The following is a 20,906-nucleotide window of genomic DNA, read 5'->3' on the forward strand; positions in this document are numbered from 1 at the left end:
TTATTTAGGCATATTTAAAAAAAAAAAAAAAAAAAAAAAAAACGTTTTTTTTTTTTTCTTTTCTTTTTTTCTCCCCACCACCAGGGGAGCTGCAGCTCCCTCAGCACCCCACTTCCAGCGCCCCTGAACACAATTCCTCCTTGAGTCTTTTTTTTCCTACAGTATGACCTCTCTGACTAATATAATGACACTCTGTTTTAATGACACTCTGAAAAATACTATATGACCGGAATGTCCAAACCTTTTTCAAAGGGGGCCACATTAGAAAATATTAAAACACCAAGGGCCAAATACATCTCCTGACATAATTTACTTTCGGACCATAACAAAGTCACATAGTACATATGCATTGCATTAAAACAATTTTATTTAACTTCATCAATATTTAATATCGATGGTCTTTTGTCAGGTGTGTGCTCTGAACAAATCCAATAACTCAACCTTATTTCACATTACCAAATGTAAAAAATAGCCTTTCTTTGACCCCTTGTGAGTGAGAATGAGATAACGGGGAACCAGGAATCTTGACAAATTATACTCTGGGAAAATATTCTTGTTTGACGGTGCTGGCAGGCCGTTTATAATACAATTTAATAAAATCCGTCCTCGGGCCGCAATTGGCCCCCGTGCTGCACTTTGCCTGCTATATGAGCTTAAATGGATCAGCTTTGTGCACAGTACAAAGTCTTCAGTGTTCATTTAGACTCTAAATGACTCCAAATGTACTTAGTTATGTGTGCGCACCCTAAAGATTAGAGTGTACACATATAACTAACTACATTTGGTTAACATTTGTACACTCTCAAGAGTTAAATTAACAGAGAAGTTTACTGTGTGCTATACAATAGCGCTATGAAGCCTAAATGCCAAGCAGACATTTTATTTCTATTCTTCTTATTTTCTAATGTTCATAACAATTAATCGTCAACTTCAATGTTGTAATGGTCACATCCCTACATCTTTAACATAACACGCGACCCCCTCCCTTTCATTTCTTTTGACCAACACAAAACACACTTTTCTCCCCCTAAGGTCAACCAGCCCAAGTTTAACCAGCGGCGCATCAGCAGCGCCAAGTTCCTGGGCGAGCTCTACAACTACCGTATGGTGGAGTCCGCTGTCATCTTCCGCACCCTGTTCTCCTTCATCTCCTTCGGGGTGAACCAGGACGGCAGCCCCAGTCCCCTGGATCCCCCGGAGCACTTGTTCCGAATCCGACTGGTTTGCACTCTGCTGGACACCTGCGGCCAGTACTTTGACAGAGGCTCCAGCAAAAGGAAGTTGGACTGTTTCCTCATTTACTTCCAGGTATGACTGCTCTTACCCTGACCTTCATTTTTGACTGCTCTGATCGATCATATATATATATATATATATATATATATATATATATATATATATATACATATTATTATTTTTTTTTTTTAAAGATTTGTTTTTGGGCTTTTTATGCCTTTATTTGATAGGATAGTAGACGGACAGGAAATAGGGAGAGAGATGGGGAATGGCATGTGGCAAAGGTCGTCCGGATCGGGAATCAAACCGGCGAGGCCACCAGGCATCATAGCCTAAGTATGTGGTATGCACCTTGACCACCAGGCCAGCGGGCGCCCCTGATCGATCATATTTGTAGTCATTTTGCTAAGCGCTTTTGTCACAAATGATCAATATCAGTTATTCTAGATTGGATATCACTCATACCGTGGGCACTGGGCAGCAGGAAGAATATTCAATACTGATCGGCAGTGTGGATTGTGTATTATTTTCAGATAACTGCATGGCTATAGTTGCATCACCGTTCTGATAAGGCATGATAAACATTGTACTGTATTAACAGTAATTTGAGCTAATGTTAGTTCAAATTATTATTACTGTTTAAATTAGCCTCCGGCGTGCTTTTATTTTTAGAAAACCGCTTATTAATAGTTTCTTATTGCTTGCAGTCTAGAAATGTTCCTTTGCAAATCAGAAGGAATAATAGTACTCACGGAAATGTCCTTCAGGCACTTTTATTTTGTTGGCACAGGCAGCATACTGTACGTGTTCGGCCAAAAGCCTGGCAATGCAGAGGAAGTGTTTTTGCCGAAACACGTATGCTGTGTGCTGCCCGTGCCAACTAAATAAAGGTGCCTGAAGGACGTTTGTGTGAGTGCTGGGATTCCCTCTGATGGAGTGGATTAGCCCTTGATCCCCGGGGGGAAACTCAAGTTGAAGTTGCCAAGAAATACAGAATAGGATTCGCTTATCACAAGAATGCTCAAAACATTCCCTCACCCATTTACATTCTCTACCTCTTAATTTTATTATTAGTCGGATTTTATTCTGGTTGTCCTGCAGGGGCTATTACCATACTTTATTCCATCCATCCATCTTTCTTTCTTTCTTTGGCTTCTTAGTTTCTTTTGCAGCGCTACTCCTCCCACAGTTTTGGTGGCACACACTTGGGCCATATGTCAAATTGACAGGAATTCATCAGGAATCTATTCCTTGCAAGAGATACGTTACATAGTTTAATTTATATAAATGCATTTGTGAATTCATTTTCTCCATTGACTTTAATTAAAAACCTTTCCCAAATATGGAGATGACTGACATCATAGACCACATGAGACTGACTGGTCATCATCACTTGAGGATGTAGTTTCCATTGTTTTATTTGTTTCCCCGTCCGTTCTCCTCTCTCCTCTCTCTCCTTTCTTCTCCTTTCTCCTGTGGCTACAGGCAGATATCACCCCCTCGTTTTTAGGCGAATTAAGCGAATATTATAGGCATATTCACGTCGCTTTTTGGTGTGTATGGTGCTTTCGCTAATTCGCCGGTCTGTACAGAGCTTTACTCCAGGTTTCTGCTCAACAGTAACAATATGCAATGTGGCCCACCGGAGTGAGTGGGGAATAGTGACTTGTTGGCTGACGACATTGTTTTCACTGTGTGGCCCTGCAGCGGTACGTGTGGTGGAAGAAGGGCGGGGAGGTGTGGAGCACGGAGCACCCGTTCCCCATAGACATGGACTACATGATCAGTGACACCCTGGAGCTGCTCCGGCCCAAGATGACCCTCAGCTGCTCCCTGGAGGAGGCCTCCAAGCAGGTCACGGACCTGGAGAGGGAGGTTCTGGTCAAACTAGGTACGCGCCTGCCCTAGGGCATTCATGAATAGTGATTTTTAGTATTCGAATTATTCCACCTCAAAGTATTCGAATAGTCGAATATTCGACAGGACTGGCCAAACTCTCAAATATTAAGTCAGCAAGAGGGGAACATTGTGAAAATAGCCGATCTACATGGTCACAACGCCTCGCGTTGCGAGGCGTTGTGAGCATGTAGATCTGCTATTTTCACAACATTTATCTGCGGAACCAAGTCACATAATAGCTACAATTCCAGGTGCTTGTCAGGGTGGGGGTCGGTCCCCAGTTCAAATATGTTTATTTTGGGGGTCACGGCCTAAAAAGGTTTGAGAACCCCTGGTATAGATCATTAACAAATTCATCCACCAGCGGCAAAACTATATATTTTTTTTAAAGAGAAAACCATAAAAAAATGAAAACAAGCGAATATTCGACTTCAGTGAACAACGTCGAATAGTGACTTTGATATTCGACTATTTGGTGAATGCCCTAGCCTGCCCTCAAGCACATACAACTACAAAACCATTATTTGAAAGTCTCTTCCCAGCAGTGTTGATTAATTTACTGCCGTCTGACGAGTTGGACGAGTTATAGCTGTTTGTCCAGGGCCGCCATCTGACGAGTTGGACGGGTTCCATTTTATTTAATTTTTTACACTAGATGGCGCTGTTCACTAGCCTATGGGCAGGGGTTGACACTAAGGTCTCAGAGGCACTTGCCCATCGAGCAAGTACAGGTCATGTTCTACTTGCCCAAAGGTCATGCCCACTTGCCCTGAAAAGTAAATCGTCCATTATAAAATGATAGGTAAGATTTGAATTACCACTCAATTTAACACTTATTTCTTTACTTTCTGGGCCTGTGCACCTCAATGCCTCCAAATCCAAATACCTACACTGTATAGCTATGATTGAATATGTCTGTGGTTTCACACAGTAGCCACAGTAAAAACAGCACATTATAGGTTAACAGTGCTCTTATTTTACATTCCACAGACCAGAAGACAGAGCACTCTGGCCACGTCCCGGTGTTTAGACAGATATCTCATGTTGTGTTTATAGATGTTTGAGTCCCCTCTCAAATGAGCACTTGCCCGGTCGGGCAACCTGAAAGCAAACTCCACCTGCCCTGACGTTTTATTTACCTGCCAGGGGCAGGTGGGCAAGCCTTAGTGTCAATGCCTGGCCTATGGGTCACCATTTATTTCTGGGGTTCCCTGGAGCCCACCCGACAAGCCGGTCACATGATCGGCGTGTCGGGTGGGAAACCATTGTTTTTCCGCGTCTGTAGGGGATTGATTCCTATGGGACGATGTGGTGGACGCGAGGTCAACACGAGAGCCTGTGTCTTTCATACGGATTGTCGAGTATATGGACCAGGATTATATTTTCCTATTCTAGGACACCTGTGCACGTCTTTTGAAGGCTCCCGTGGGCGGATCAGAGCGACGCAGAATATCCTATGATTTTGCAAAGTTAGTGAAAAACACTCTGAAAACTTGGCAGGGAGCGACCAAAGACGGAAACAAATTCTGGCAGGAGAATCTGTTAATTTCGTCGAATAAAACTACGACGAAAAATATTCGCCGACTACCTTTTTTCACTGATGAAAACTAAAAAAAATCAATAAAAACCATGACTAAAACTAAGACTAAATATATTGACAATTTACTCAACAAACCAGTAAGACGCCCTGGAGGGCGAGAAGCGACCTCGCCCTCATGGGTACATTGGCGCGTAAATTCTCATGATATTTAGACGACTAAAACTAGACTAAAACTAAAACCTTTTCGATGACTAAAATATGAATAAAACTAAATGACATTTTATTCAAAAGACTATGCCTAAAACGAAATGAAGATTTGTTGTCAAATCAACGCTGCTTCCCAGGCAGGTGTTTTACGGCACGTGAGAATCTGTAGGCGACCTCTCAGGTTCCAGTCTTTGCTCTCCGTCTTGCCGGTCGAGTAGCATTCCACGCTGTGTAGGCAGATGATGCGGCAGTCTGGGATCACTCGTCACTCTGACAGATTCAACTGGTCTAAACGCACGCATCACACAGACAAACGTGTGAGCTGGGTCCAAAATGAACAGCAAAACAAAAACATTTTTACAACAAAATATCAGCATTGATGTTTCAGCAATTAACAAAATTACCAGCCCTGGCTCACAGCATCTGCACTAAATAAAAGATCAGACTTGGTCACACACATTAATGTACTTGGCGGCATGATGCCAGATCATCAGCAGAGCAGTAATGACTTAGTATTCTGTGACTTAGCTTCCACTATGCTGGCATGTGCTACAGTATGTCTCCTATGAGCACACACTAGTTGCAACACATATCACAGTTAAAGGTATATTCAGTGATTGTATTTCATTCAAATAAAAATATAATTGGTACATTTTCCATTCATTCTCCTCACTAGAATGTGTGCTGACCATATAAGGACTTCCACCATGGCCCGTGTTAAGAGCATAGCTAGATTTGGTTTTCAGAGGTGGCCAGTCAGTCCTCGTCAGAGTATGGCCATAGTTATGTTATGATGGTCAAAATAAAAGTTTTGAGAACCACAGTCGCTCTGAATTAAGAACGTCTGCTAAATGCCTAGATTGTAAACTACTGAACTCATAAAATGCCACAGTCTGGTAGTAAATCAGTATCATACATATCCTGAAGCTGGAGATGTAGGCCTACCGATATTCAGAGATTGGGTCTAATGATCAAAACGAGAACATTATAATGGTGTAAAAAATCTTTAAAAAACTAAACATTTCCACGCTGTAAGGCCAGTAAGGAACAAGATGACCCCCGGCCACTTTAATTATCACTGAATACACCTTTAATTGTTTCCCTATTCATTGTTCCACTCTCTCTTGTTTGTTTGTTTGTCTGTGTGTGAGTATGGTTGTCCGTCACACTGTATTGCTGACTTTGTGCCACTAGACAAGTCCAAAATAAGTGACATCAAGACCAGAGCTGGCTAGTGTCAAGACCAGAGCGAGTCAGAGAGAGGCAAGCAAGAAGGAGGAAGTTTTCCTGTAGCAAAGCGAAAAAGCACCCTTTTTGTCACAGTGTAAACAGCTGTGCTGATAGCAACATTGTTGTTTCACAGGTTCAAGTTGTTAACCTAGAATATGCAGAGAATTCCTTCGTTATAGCTCCACCCGCTCAAAAATTAAAGGGAGAGCGAGAGTGATTTATGAGGGATATGGAGAGAGACCCCCAGTTGCACAGTAGAACCATTGTTTAAGCTTTCATCCTATAACTAGGCTAAGGCACGGGGGCTTCACAAGGGGGGGGGGGGGGGAGTGGGACTGAGTTACTAGGGCCCAAGGTGGAGGGGCTTTCATTATTTTATACTTTAGCGATTGAAAAATAGCAGATATACAAGCTCACAGCTCGCTGCGAGCTTGCTAAATATTTTGAGATGGGGGTTCCGTGGCCATAATGTCATTTTGGGGATCCTTCACATGAAAAGGTTTGAGCACCACTGACATAGAAAAACGTAGGTTTTTCAAAAAACATTTCACGATTTTTCAAAAACGAGACCTACAAGCTTCGAGTGCCGTGCTGTGAGCTTGTATGTCTCCTATTTTTCAATAGTTAATGCACAAAATAACGCGTAATAATGCGTTCCCAGTATAAATGGGTTAAACCCCCTCCCCCTATGAAGAACATTCATGGGGGGCCCGCAGTGAATCCTTGTACCCAGGGCCCAGAATTTGGTGCGACACTCCTGCTAAGGCATTCCATAGTCCCCTGCTTACCAAGAACTTGGTCTTCAACAGCAGCCTCCCTCCCTCCCTGTCTTCACATCCCTCTGTCACCACTCACACATAATCCCATAGGCTGGAGTTTCGCGCTCATTACCCCGGTTGCTTTCAGAAGCGTAAGCGCACCTGTCCGTGGAAACAATGACTTACTTGGCGAGCTTCTTACATAACTTACCTCAGTTTATAACTGGTGCTTTTGTTTGTGTGAAGTTGCTTGTCCGGTTGGGCTTGCGTCGAGTGTTTTTTTACGATATAATCTGCCCATTACCATCTGTGTGTAATCTGTTTTAATGTATCTAATCACTTCTTGGTAAGGAAAAGCCTGTTAAGGCCGTGAACATTGTTACCCTGGTTGCTTTCAGAAGCGTAAGCGCACCTGTCTGCGGAAACAATGACTTACTTGGCGAGCTTCTTACATAACTTACCTCAGTTTATAACTGGTGCTTTTGTTTGTGTGAAGTTGCTTGTCCGGTTGGGCTTGCGTCGAGTGTTTTTTTTACGATATAATCTGCCCATTACCATCTGTGTGTAATCTGTTTTAATGTATCTAATCACTTCTTGGTAAGGAAAAGCCTGTTAAGGCCGTGAACATTGTTACCCCGGAAACCTGATGCAAATTGATTGTTTTAAACTACTTGGGTGTTGTATGTGTGCGTCTGTGCCATTGTTAATCGGGATCAGACAATATCTGGTCACCATGTCAGATTATGACTTGGTGATTATTATTTCTCCAGTTTTCTGTAACACACACTTGATAAAGTGCTTTATACAGATACATCTAAAAAAATTACAATATTGGGAACATTTTCTTGAAACTTCCATATATATTTTTTAAACTTTCATATATTCTAGATACATTGCACAGTCAGTGAATTATTTCAAACCGTTTTTAAGATTTTGAATTTTTTATGTCAGACCTACAGCTCATGAATATCAAAAGTCCTTTTATTTCAAAATATTACAATATTACACGAGACCACTCAAAACAAGGATTTGTAATAGAGAAATGTCAACCTTCTAAAGTCAGAGTAAGTTTCCGCAGTCAGTTTTGATTTGGGGTTCTATGGCAGATTATTATTATTACCCTTATTAACTCATTGCATGCCAGGCCCGATAGTCCCGAGATTTTTTCAATGTCTTTCCCTGCCAGGCCCGATAGTCCCGAGAATTTCCGCCATTTTGAAGAAAAAAATTTTTTTTGGACCCCAAAAAATGTAGTAGGCATGATAGAAATCGCGAAATTGCATGTTTAACCCCCATAGCAACCCCATCTTTCAAACATGGCAGCCATCTTTGTTTACATTTTAGGAAAACATAATGGCTGCTATCTCATGAATGCCTGAACGGATTTCCATTCGGATTTTTTTGTTTGAAAGCTGTGAGCAATGTGCAGACACGTGGTGCATTATCTAGGCATGGGTGTGCATGATCCGTGCACTATGAATTACATGGAAGTCTATGGAGACAGAGGCAGGGGAGAGTACGAAGGTATTGTTAAATGGCGGGGAATGTGTTAATACTAATAATTATTATTATGGCTATTAATAATTATCATGGCTATTATATAGGTTTGGCCATGGGGAAGGATGGCCGCTGTTCCGGTGCCATGGGCGATGGCGAGGCGATGGACGAGGAAGACGATGACGACGACGAAGAGGGCGGGGGGGAAACAGAGGAGCAGTCGGGTAACGAGAGCGAGATAAACGAGCAGGAGGAGGAAGTGAGTGTCAAAACATCCCAACATGTTCATTCACACCCACCTCACAAGTGATTTAGGAACCTGTTTGCATAGATGAAACATAATGACACCACAGTTGTGAAAAAGCCCGGGAACACATTATTACGCATGATTTTATGCTTGAACTATTGAAAAATAGCAGATATACAAGCTCACTGCGCTGCAAGCTTGTAGATCTGCTATTTTAGAAAAATCGTGAACATTTGTGCAAGTCTTTGAATATTTTCTATAAGATTCTATTCAATTCTATAAGTGTCTTCTAGATCCTTCTAAAGTTAAAAAATGTATATATATGTTTCTATGTCAGTGGTGCTCAAACTATTTCATGTGAAGGATCCCCAAAATGATATGTATTTGCCCACCGACCCCCATCTGAAAATATTTAGTTCCAGGGACCCCCAGAAGCAAAATTTGGGTTACAAATGTTTGCTTAAAAAATACATATATTCAAAGATTTGCACACATTTTCACGACTTTTCAAAAATAGAAGATCTACAAGCTCACAGCGCGGCATTCGGTGCCGTGCTGTGAGCTTGTAGATCTTCTATTTTTCAATAGCTAAAGTATAACATAATTCCAGGCCTAAATGGGTTAAACTGTGAGGTTTGTGTATTGACACAGTGTGTCTGTGTGTTCCAGGAAGGTTCTGAGAACGAGGAAGAGGAGAGGGAGGAGGAGGAAGAGGAAAACACAGACTACCTGACTGACTCCAACAAGGAGAATGAGACGGATGAGGAGAACAATGTAAGATGAATCTCTGTAGGACAAGTTTGTAACTTCTAACAAACACCCAAATCATTTTGGGGGAAACACATGATGCCTGCAATTACATTTTTCTTTTTACATTGCTGCTTTACATTTTGAAAGCGACGATAGTTGCAGTTTTACATACAGTCTATCATAATTATCAACATTTCTATAATTAACATGACCTCTTATCGAAGTTACTGAAACTATTTGACTTTAAAGGAGTAGTTCACCCCCAAAATAGACTTTTTTTGGGTCCCCATTTGGGCCCCATCTGGAATCAATAGGGGTACATTTACTAGAAACATATTTTTTTTTAAATCTTAGGAATGCAACAATTACAAAGAAATATTATTGAACTCAAGTCCCCATGGCGTGAGTAATCAATAGAAAAAAATGTAATTTTAGGGCTGAATTACTCCTTTAAAGTCAAATAGTTTCAGTAACTTCGATAAGAAGTCGTGTTATTATAGAAATGTTGATAATGATGATATACTCTATGTAAAACTACAACTATCGTCGCTGTCGGGTGGAGATTTCATATGTCCAAAACTGTCACCTTTCAGGATTCGGTTGTAAAAATAGCAGATCTACAAGCTCGCAACATGTCACATTACTTTTGCTACTTTTTGTTCCTTGGTCCTTTAGGAGGTGACCCTCAGGAGCGGTGGACTGAAGCATGTGGCCTGTGCCGAGGATGAAGACTTCATCCAGGCTCTGGACAAGATGATGCTGGAGAACCTGCAGGTATTTGATCCACCACATTACATTACCTTTTATTTCTTTATTATAACACATTACTTTAACATCATTATTATCGCACTATTGTCATATTATTACCCTGTTATACTAGGGGGGGGGGGGGGGGCGATATTGTGATAAATATCATTGAGACGATACAATGTCTCCACAATATGCCTTTTCAGAGATATCGTATATATATATATCGTGATACAATGAGGGAGCCTTATACTGTAAAAACCGTCATGAAAAAGAATCGTGATAAGATAAGTATCGTGATACAGCTTGGAAAAATATCACTATGTTGTATTTTTCCATATCGCCCACCCCTATGTTATACCTTGTTACCTTGTAAAATATTACGGTAACCACTTTCTATAATGTCTTACATACTTGTAATGCACTATAATATAACTAGTTACTTAGTTAAGCACTCATAAATACTCCTAAAATGGCTTATAACAAAAATCACGCATAATATAAATGCATTATAATCACTCGTAAGGTCAAACATTAACGCTTCATAATTGCTGGACATTTTGGCAAGGATCATAGTATAGTATTATAACCATTTTGTAATTTACAACAACTCTAATAATGAATGGGCTTCATAGGAAGTGTTAAGCAACTTACCTTACTATGTGTTATTACTTATACCTTGTATTAGATGATTATACCACATTAGATTATTATACCATATTGCCTGACTAAATGGTAAATGGCGGATTTATATACTGTATCGCGCCTTTTTCCAAGGTGCTTTACAGAGATTGTGCATTATATTCACACATTCATACACCGATGGTGGAGGAAACCATGTAAAGCACCACCTGCTCACCGGGAGCAACTAGGGGTTCGGAGTCTTGCTCAAGGACTCTTCGACACTATCTCTGGGGGAGCCCGGGATCGAACTGGGAACCCTTCGGGAACCCTCTGTGTTCTATGATGGCAACTCTACCCCTGAGCCACTGCCGGGCCCTAGGGCGAGTTTGACTCTGTGGTGCGTTTTGTTTTTCTGTAGCAGCGCAGCGGCGAGGCGGTCAAGGTGCACCAGCTGGACGTGGCCATTCCGCTGCAGCTGAAGAGCCAGCTGAAGAAAGGAGGGGTCCCTGGACCACCTTGCACCGCAGAGCCCGACGCAGACATCTCTGACACCATGCAGTTTGTCATGCTCACACGCAAGGGCAACAAGCAGCAGGTAAAAGAAAGCACGCACATTCTCATACTCTCCCTCTCTCTCCGCCCGTCTGTCTCTCTTCAGTGGTGGAAAAGGTACATTTTTTTTTACTTAAGTAAAAGTATCAATACTGCAATGTAGAAGTACTCCATTACAAGTAAAAGTGCGGAATTCAAAATGTTCTTGAGTAAAAGTATGAAAGTGTTAAAGTACCAAAAGTACAAAATGTTTGAAAATGGCAGATCTACAAGCTCACAGCGCCGCATTGTGAGCTTGTAGATCGGCTACTTTCAAATAGCCTAGATATAAAACAGGGCTAAAGTGGTAAATGTATGTTTTTAATGTTATAATTTATATCTGCAAAGTAACTAGTAACTAAAGTTTTGAAATAAATGTAGTGGAGTAATAGTATAATATTTGGTTCCGAGAAGTAGTGGAGTAGAAGTAAAAGTATTGTTAATTGGAAATACTCAAGTAAAGTACAAACGCCTCGAAATTGTACTCCAGTACATTACTTAAGTAAATGTACTTAGTTACTTTAACACCACTGTCTCTCACTCTCTCTCAATCACACACAAACACACACACTCTTACTTTCAGGCCTTGTTCCTTTATGATTGAACGTCTTACAATCTCTGCACTGTCCGGCTGAGCGCAGGAATAATATTGACTTTTTGAGTTGCAGCTGCATGTGTGTTTAGGCAAACTACGCGGGTGGAATGTGTGGTTTGGGGGCAGAGACTGGCTCTTGGGACGCAGGGTGTGGCCTGCCTTTTTCGAGGCCGGTGAAGTGAGCATTAGTGGAATATTGTGAACTCTGCCCACTCCACAGCAATGCGTTCACACATTACTTCACTGCAGGGACGTGCAGAGAATGTTAGAGAGGCAGGGGCTGACATTTCTAAAAGGGCCTTTTGGTAAACATATTGAAAATAGCAGACCTCCAAGCTCACAGCGCGTCTACGACACGTTGTGAGCTTGGAGGTCGGCTATTTTTGGTGCTTGATACCACACTGAAATAAGCATAATCAAGTGAATACTGGAGATGTGGCATGCGGCATGGATTTCTACACAGAGAGGGCAATTCTGTCAACATAAGATGCTGCATTCAAGTTCAGGAGAGTTTGGAAAAGGCTTAAAACTCTTGAATGCTGCCTTCAGGTATGGCATGGAAAGGGGACATTTGAATTTCTTTCACCATAGTAAAAATTGCATTCATTTGTCTGGAGAGGGCACTTTTTTACAGATGGATAAAAGGGCAGGGGCTCAAGCCCCCTTTGATATCTAAGTGCGCAAGTGCCTGCTTCACTGTTGAGTAAAGCCCGAGTTATACGTAGTTGCGTGTGTACTACGGGTGAAGAAGTTCACAACTTATAAACGTGCTATTTTTGGTCCTTGACGCCTCTGCACAATTAAGTTTTATAATTCAGGCGTAACGGCTGTTTGAGTCATAGGTAAAACAAAAAATAAATAATTGTCTTTACTTTGGAAGTCAGGGCAGACATAGACTGTCTTTATATAGATGCAATGGTGGAGCAAAGAAAAGAAGAAGAAAATTACATGATTTCTCTCCCCCACTGTACACACAGCCCCCCTGTCTACTATACAGGGCTTCAGTGGCAGTGAATAAAAGCGCCCTGTGTGTGTTGCAAATGCTCCCGTCATACAGTCTGGGAGACAGAAGTTCTGATCATGAGTATATGATAAAGCGTGGAGTAGCGGTAAAGCTGGCCGCACACTAGCCGATAATCGGGCTATTTAATTACCCCCCCGACAATCGGGCTTCCTCCGACTGAAACGTGCCCGACTATCGGGCATGAACGTCGCCTAGCGTGAGGTCTCACAGATCCACTCGGAGCCCAGCCGAGTGGCTCGGAGGACGATCGGGGGTAGCCCGACTCTTTTCAAACATGTTTGATATTTTCTGGATCACTACTGGTCTGGAACAGAGCAGTATAATCTGGAACAGCAGCGGGACCGGGGAGAAACAGTCTCTCTCTCTCTCGCGCGCGCTGCGCGACGCAAGACCATGGTATCTAGTAGTCTCTCTCTCTCTCTCTCTCTCTCTCTCTCTCTCTCTCTCTCTCACACACACACACACACACACACACACACACACACACACACACACACACGCCCAAACCTGATCTACAAGCCTACAACGTGGCGCGGAGGGAAACAGTTTGGTCTTGGAGATCTGATATGTTCTCTGCGCAACACAGTCATACGACTAATCATAAATCAGGCACCATGAGAAGCACCAGCAGACAGCGCGCAGCACTTGACTTTAGCAGTGGAGAGAGAGGGGGAAAGTCGATCAGAGTTGATCCATGGATGAACATGAAACGCGTCAAAGTGAACTCATAGTCATAGTATCATTTGAAGCTTTTTTTTTTTTTTTCGTTGCGTGAGGCAACACGCGTCTGTGCGCGTGTTGCAAGGCGAAGCTCTCGGAACAGTGACGTTTTGTATTCATTATATAAATTATTTATTTATTATTGCTGTGTTTGGGCCCGACTCAATCGGAATAGAATCCTGTAGCGTGCGGTGCGCCCGACTGTTCAAAACGGCTAGTGTGAGCCCGTTTAGATTCTCTGGCCAGATAATCTGAAAAAATGATCCTGTAGTGTTTAATTCTACCCGATTCAGTCGGGCTCGATTATCGTGTAGTGTATGGCCAGCTTTAGTCCTACTGGAAGCGTTATCTTCATGCAATATTTTTTGGGGCGTTATTTTGTCTTTCTCTGGTATTCTTGGTGTTACTTCCGTGATGTTTTCAAATGTTTCCTTAAACTATACACGCATAACAAGAATATGCCGCTCAAATGACTCTGTCTGTGCTAGTGTGTTTCTGTTATGTTTCCAATGGGACTACAGTTCTGTGACAGCAGTGACTACTTCCGTTACTCGGATTTTTGGAGGTATATTTCCAGACTATAGCATTCGGAGATTGTGGAATAGTTGTCTGGCTACGCGAGACTATACCTTCCGTGGGAAGGTAGTACCCAAGGGTGTTCCCTGTCAACCACACACACACGCACGCACGCACAAATAAACGTGCACAAGTTCCCAGCTCTTCAGGGAAGAGCGATACACACTCTGGAGAGCTTTCAACGTCTATGAAATGTACTGGTTAAAAGGCTATCTGTCAATAGTTCTTCTTTCTATTTAATTTAGAGAGTATTACAGTCTGTGCAGCAAAGCCTTTAAGTCTCTAAACCGTGTCCGCTTTTATTGATCTCCCGATGCTGCTGTGGCAAAAAGGTTTTCTTGTGTGTGTGTGTGTGTGTGTGTGTGTGTGTGTGTGTGTGTGTGTGTGTGTGTGTGTGTGTGTGTGTGTGTGTGTGTGTGTGTGTGTGTGTGTGTGTGTGTGTGTGTGTGTGTGTGTGTGTGTGTGTGTGTGTGTGTGTGTGTGTGTGTGTGTGTGTGTGTGTGTGTGTGTGTGTGTGTGTGTGTGTCTTTGCACAACTCTCTGCTAATACACCAGATGTTGTTGTCAATGAAGGAGACAAATCAGTTTCCATTCTTGAAGTGGCCTGTACCTTTGATTCTAGCTTAGAGGAAGCCTTTATGACTAAAGTCATTAAATACCAGCCGCTCCTACGAACCATCACACAGCTAGGCTATGCCTATAGGTGCAATCTATTTGTGTTCATCTTTGGCAGCCTTGGACACGTACATAGGTTGGTTGTAAGAGGCTTCCAACAACTTGGGATGCCAAAAAAAGCAGCTAAACAGCTTGCAAAAGTCTGTGCAATCTCTTCTACTATCGGTAGTCGCCAAATATGGCGAAGGCGTTGTTACTTGTACCCTTGAATGGTTTGTGGGTATTGGATATTTGTCCAAGATATGATGACTGTACATTACTTAAAGCACCTTGTAATATTTGTGTCCTTGTATTGTATCTCTTATGTGGACATAAATAAATGATTGAAATGTGTGTGTGTGTGTGTGTGATCCACAGTATAAGATCCTCAACGTGCCCCTGTCATCTCACCTGGCAGCCAACCACTTCAACCAGCAGCAGGCTGAACAGGAGGAGCGCATGAAGATGAAGAAGCTCACCCTGGACATCAACGAGAGACAGGAGCAGGAGGACTACCAGGGTACTGGATCTGTGACAGCGCTGCAACATTGTAGAACTGCCATTTTTGAAAAGAATTTGGAAATTTGTTTCTATGTCAGTGGTGCTAAAACCCCTAGAATTATATGTAATTGGTCCACCGACCCCCATCTCAAAATATTATGTATCAGGGACCCCCCCAGAAGCAAATATTTGAGTTACAAATGTTCACTTTCAAAATAGATGTATTCAAAGATTTGCTAAACATGTCTTTATTTTTCAAAAATAGCAGATCTACAAGCTCGCAGCGCGGCACTCGGTGCCGTGCTGTGAGCTTGTATATCTGCTATTTTTGAATAGCTAAAGCATAAAATAATGGTTAAAGTGGATACAACCCTAACCCTAACCCTCTAAAGTGACACTTTTCTGGTCTTAAAGGTTACAGTAGTCGGGGCGATTGTCCATTGTTCTGCATTAGCGCTAACATGTGAGATTAACCCATTAAGACTTGATGTCGATTCTACAGAAGTGTCTTCTAAATCCTAACAGTTGTCTGATGTCTTGTAGCCCGTTGCTTTGTTTCTGATATTCTGAACGAAGCATGAGGGCTTTTTTTTACATCGAGTGAAAACACTGATGGGCATCCGGGAGTATTGTCATGGCAGAAAAGAGAAAATGGAAAGAAAAAATTGGATGAAAATGTAGTTTCTATTTTGTGTGTGCGTGTGTTACAGAGATGATGGCGTCTCTGGCCCAGCGTCCAGCGCAGGCCAACACTAACCGGGAGCGCAGGCCTCGCTACCAGCACCCGAAGGGCGCTCCCAATGCTGACCTTATCTTCAAAACGGGAGGAAGGTGAGCCTCCCTCACAACCTTCAGCCCTGTGGCCACACGGCAAGACACATGCAAAACACATATGATGAGCTAATGTAATGACTACAGATAGAATGCGCATTAACTCTCCAGTATCTCTCCAGTGTCTCTCTGAACAGAATACTTGAAAAGCAGGCAAGAAGTGAAAGGCAAAAGAAGCAAGACAGACAAGAGAGACAAGACAGACAAGACAAGAATGAGAGACATGAAATCTCCAAAGAACAGCTGGCTAGATCAGCAAAATAAGGCGAACCCGTGTTTGACACAAAGAACCGTCATCTGAACAATAAGGCGTGCACGCACATGTACATATTCAAAGCCCCACTAAAGACTGTAATGTGAAGGCACAAGGTGCTAGGGAAAGAGTTCAGATAGTGATGAAAGTATTTCTTTGTGGAGGACACCCACTTAATCTCTTGTGTGTGTGTAATTTCTTTTTAACTTGAAAGTGTTCTGCTTTGCAGGTTGCTAAGCATTCTTGTGAGATGAAATTATTTTTTTCTTACACTGGGGGAAAAAATATATTTAAAAAGTTGGAAATAAAGTTGAAATTTCTATTTTCTTTACATTAAAACCAGCTTGTATGTCTTTCTTGTTTCTATAGGGAGGAATCCATACATGGTATCCATGCATTACAGATGCACATTATGCAAACGTATGCCTCAGGCACAGTACCATTTTCTCTCAAGTACTCAAACTAATGATGGTCAATACAGTATGTTCAGGAAGGCGTGCATTCATCTGTGCCTATTTTGTCCACTGGCATTGGTGATATTGGTTATGGTGACCCATTAAGTTATTTTCTTGCACTAGAGTTGCAACCTCCAAGGGTAACGAAAACAGCCATTTCACCTTCCCTAATTTCAGTACCATGACTTTTTTTTTTTCATTGGCAGAGATTTTGTAACCGTTTTTTAACGTGATGAAGAAGCAATAAAGATGATCGACAATATTTTTTGGACTTGTATGGTGGTCCGTTTTTAGCTTTACAACCCCAGCTTCAACCGAGAGTTCAACGTCACTTAAACAGCTATTCGGAGAAGGCGATGTAAATTGATGTGGGACGTGCGAGTAGTGCTTAGGGAGGCAGTCTCTACAGTAACATCCTGCTCTGTCCTCTAGGAGACGCTGACCGGAGACTGGCCCAGGGCGCGCGTGAGAAAGAGAGAGCGAACGCAAGAGGAAAGAAGTGGAGGGTGACCGGTCTCATCTGAATGGAGAACGAGTCCACCAGATGCCCACACCCATGCCAGTGCAGTCCCTCGCACCTATCTGTCCCCCTCCCGGTGTGGCAGGAGAAAGAGGAGGAGGAGGAGGGAGCGGGGGCATCCCCTCACCCATAGCGAAGAGGCACAGACAGACAGACAGACAGACAGACAGACCCTTTTCTTTTTGTCTGTTAGCCCGAGATGATTCCAGCACAGTAGCACAAAAGCAAAAACACATCACCTGTCTGGACCGCAGAACGAAACTACAAAGATCAATAAACAGTTGCCCGGCTAACTGACGGATAGACGGGCGGGCGGGCGGGCAGGCAGGCAGAGAGAGAGGCATCGGGATTTACTGCCACCAGTCCTCAAGCGTGCATAGCATAAGGATGTGGAATGGGTTCTAATGTTAGATCACAGAGTTAAGTGAAGAGGGGGGGGGGGGTGTGTGTGTGTGTGTGTGTGTGTGTGTGTGTGTGTGTGTGTGTGTGTGTGTGTGTGTGTGTGTGTGTGTGTGTGTGTGTGTGTGTGTGTGTGTGTGTGTGTGTGTGTGTGTGTGTGTGTGTGTGTGTGTGTGTGTGTGTGTGTGTGTGTGTGTGTGATAGTGTGAGTAAGGGTAGTAGGGGATAGTGTGAGTAAGGGTAGTAGGGGATAGTGTGAGTAAGGGTAGTAGGGGATGAGGGGGACTTGACATCTGTAGTGATTTTTGACTCACACTGGGAACTCATCTGTTGTTGTCCAGACTTCTTTCTCTATCTAGTTAAATCACACACTGTTGACAACAAAGCAGCGCCGAGGCGGTCATTTATACTTTGTCGTGTGACCACGGTGCTTGCTGAAAATATTCATAACATTTTAAGGCCGAAAATCAGTTTTTCAACGAGTGACGTGGCCATATATTTTAAGTGTAAAGTTAGCCATGGCTGAGAAGGTTCAGATAGGGTCATTCACTGAAGGTCAATACAATAAATGGGACGTTATGGAGGAAGGTGGAATGGATTACCACGGCTTGTTCCTCCTGGCCCGGTGGCCCCATTGGAACTTCTAACTGGTGACAACGCTGTCTGTCCTCGGTGAAGCAGTCCGCACTCGGCACCCATTTCAACCGACCTGTGTTTCATGAAATATAATATATAACTGGAGAAACGTATTCATTTATTTTTTTCAGCATTTAGCCCTTTTAGATTAATTGGTTTCACATTAGGGCACATCAAAAATTTTGGGCAATATACAGTTTGTGTTGATTTGGATGTGTGTGTATGTTATAATGTGGTAAAAGTGCATAAGATCCTTATCGGTGTGTCTGAGAGTCATGTTTAGTGAGGCCAGTGACTATATCCTGTTTGATTATTTTCGTCTGTTAAACCTATGGATAGATATACTCTGTGTTCTGTTGCATGGGCCTTTTCTGCACCAGCTTTGTTAGCCAATCTCTGCCTATGTTGTAGAACTTGTAGTAAAGTGTCCAATGGTGACGTCTATTATGTTGTCTGTTTGAAAAAATACAACATTCCTGCTTGTTATTAAATATACAACGGAGTTGAGAAAATGGGAATCAATATACCTATCTATATCATGTATGCAACAGCAGATCTAGAAGGGGGGGGGGGGGGATTTCTATGCTCTTGTGAGCAATCTAGAGGGTGTGTCTGTTTCTATGTAATTACATGGCCCCAAACATACCCATTTCCTCACTTCCTGTCTTGAGTGTCTCAAGCAACAAGTATGAAGTACAGTTAACATGCACTATGGAGTATACTAAACCAGTGGTTCTCAACCTGTGGGTCCGGACCTCCAGGGGGGGGTCCCCAAATTATTTTGGGGGGTCCCCAGATTAACTTAATGTATAACATTGTTTTCTCACTCAACTGTAAACAAACCAACAAAGTTTAAGTTTATAGAGGGTATCTGCACATTTCTAAAGTGATCATTTAAAGTCAAATTGTCAAATCTTAGAGGCAGAAATTGTGAAAATAGCCGATCTACGCAACGCGAGGCGTTGTGAGCATGTAGATCTGCTATTTTCACAATAGAACAGTCTTATACAAAATGTAATGCCTCAACTCTTAGTGCTCGTCAGTTAAATATAATTATTTTGGGGGTCGCAGCCTGAAAAGGTTGAGAACCACTGTACTAAACATTGGGAAATCTTGATGAACTATAGCATCCGTTGGCCTCGCTTACTCCCAGAATATGTTGCAGATATCCTCAAACTCCCCCTTGTTCTCCACGCCAGTGACCACACCCACCCACTGGTCTTTCTGTAATGGTCTTTAATCTATTCTGGACTATGTTTATAATCTATGAAAGGAGTGGCGGTGGTCGTTACAACCCGAGGCTGCCACTGTATAAGTAGCTATGCAGAAATAAAGCCTGCATACCGGTATGTAGCAAAGTAGAAAGCTTTAATTAGATGGTCATGGCAGACCTGTCCTGTCGATACACTGATGTCATCTTACAATACAATTATGTGTCTTAAGGCCCATTACCACTGGGCCAGATAAGTAAAAAAAAATCTCTTTCTCCAGATATTTTTCCATTTAAAGTGGATGGTAGATACAGATTAAAAAAAATATCTGCCACAGATATTTCTTTTATCTGTGGCAGATATTTTTTTTTATCTGTATCTACCATCCACTTTGAATGGAAAAATATCTGGAGAAAGAGATTTTTTTTATCTGTTATCTGGCCCAGTGGGAATGGGCCTTTACGAATATAGAATCATATTGTTTATAAAGCTAGAGGATCTTTATAACCATTTTTTTCCACCACCGAAAAGCTGCTAAGTTAATGTTTTTGTTTTGTTTTTGCACCTACGGATTAGTATTTCCCCAGCTGGTGAATCATTAAACACAATCTACACATTGTTTGCATGCCATAGTAAGTGAAGAATAACAAAAGGTCAAATTAGAAAGGAGACATTTTCTCTTTAATTACTGATCAAAATTTAACAGATGGATTTAGGAGAGTACATTTATAATGGATGTTAAGAATTAAGAAAACAAAACAGGTTACCAGGCGATTACCAGTACGATTGCAAGTTTTGGAATGTGATTAATGTAAGTCATTCATATCAAAGAAGATACATCTTGTCTGATCCTGCATAGGTCATTAAGCTGTGTGGATAAATTTCCCTGTTGTGAACTTTTATTTATACTGTATGTGTCCATCACTGGATACTTCAAAATGACTGTAGATTAACTACAAAAACCGGAGTCTGTAAACAAAAGACACACACACAGTCACACACATGCACACAAAGTCATACTGACATGTAACACAGTCATGTGATACAAAAGATACTTCAAAAGTTACTGTAGAATACCTACAGATGCCGGAGTCTGGCTAAAACCAAAAGACAGACCAATACACATTGTCTTCTAACACACACGCGTGCACACACTGACACACAATCATACTGATTAATTGTAACACAGCCATGTGATACAAAAG

At 42.1% G+C, this 20,906-nt stretch overlaps 1 protein-coding gene across 4 annotated transcripts in view; it reads left to right on the plus strand.

Annotated features, from left to right (window-relative positions):
* Positions 1 to 18,973, plus strand: part of upf2 (UPF2 regulator of nonsense mediated mRNA decay) — a 29,778-nt gene extending 10,805 nt beyond the window's left edge. The window contains exons 14-23 of one of the 4 annotated variants that reach the window (XM_080754676.1): positions 1,033 to 1,308; positions 2,944 to 3,127; positions 8,475 to 8,626; positions 9,284 to 9,388; positions 10,040 to 10,138; positions 11,154 to 11,330; positions 15,274 to 15,415; positions 16,107 to 16,227; positions 16,350 to 18,051; positions 18,102 to 18,973. In XM_080754676.1, coding sequence (XP_080610802.1) covers positions 1,033 to 1,308; positions 2,944 to 3,127; positions 8,475 to 8,626; positions 9,284 to 9,388; positions 10,040 to 10,138; positions 11,154 to 11,330; positions 15,274 to 15,415; positions 16,107 to 16,227; positions 16,350 to 16,491 — 1,398 coding nt within the window. In that variant the 3' untranslated portion in view covers positions 16,492 to 18,051; positions 18,102 to 18,973. Of the gene's footprint in view, positions 1 to 1,032; positions 1,309 to 2,943; positions 3,128 to 8,474; positions 8,627 to 9,283; positions 9,389 to 10,039; positions 10,139 to 11,153; positions 11,331 to 15,273; positions 15,416 to 16,106; positions 18,052 to 18,101 lie in introns of those variants that run through there. The other 3 variants (XM_080754677.1, XM_080754678.1, XM_080754679.1) reach the window with 3 other exon arrangements.
* The last annotated feature ends 1,933 nt before the right edge of the window (positions 18,974 to 20,906 follow it).

This window comes from Nannobrachium achirus (genome assembly GCF_963921795.1).
Source record: "Nannobrachium achirus genome assembly, chromosome: 23".
In the NCBI taxonomy this organism is placed as follows: domain Eukaryota; kingdom Metazoa; phylum Chordata; class Actinopteri; order Myctophiformes; family Myctophidae; genus Nannobrachium; species Nannobrachium achirus.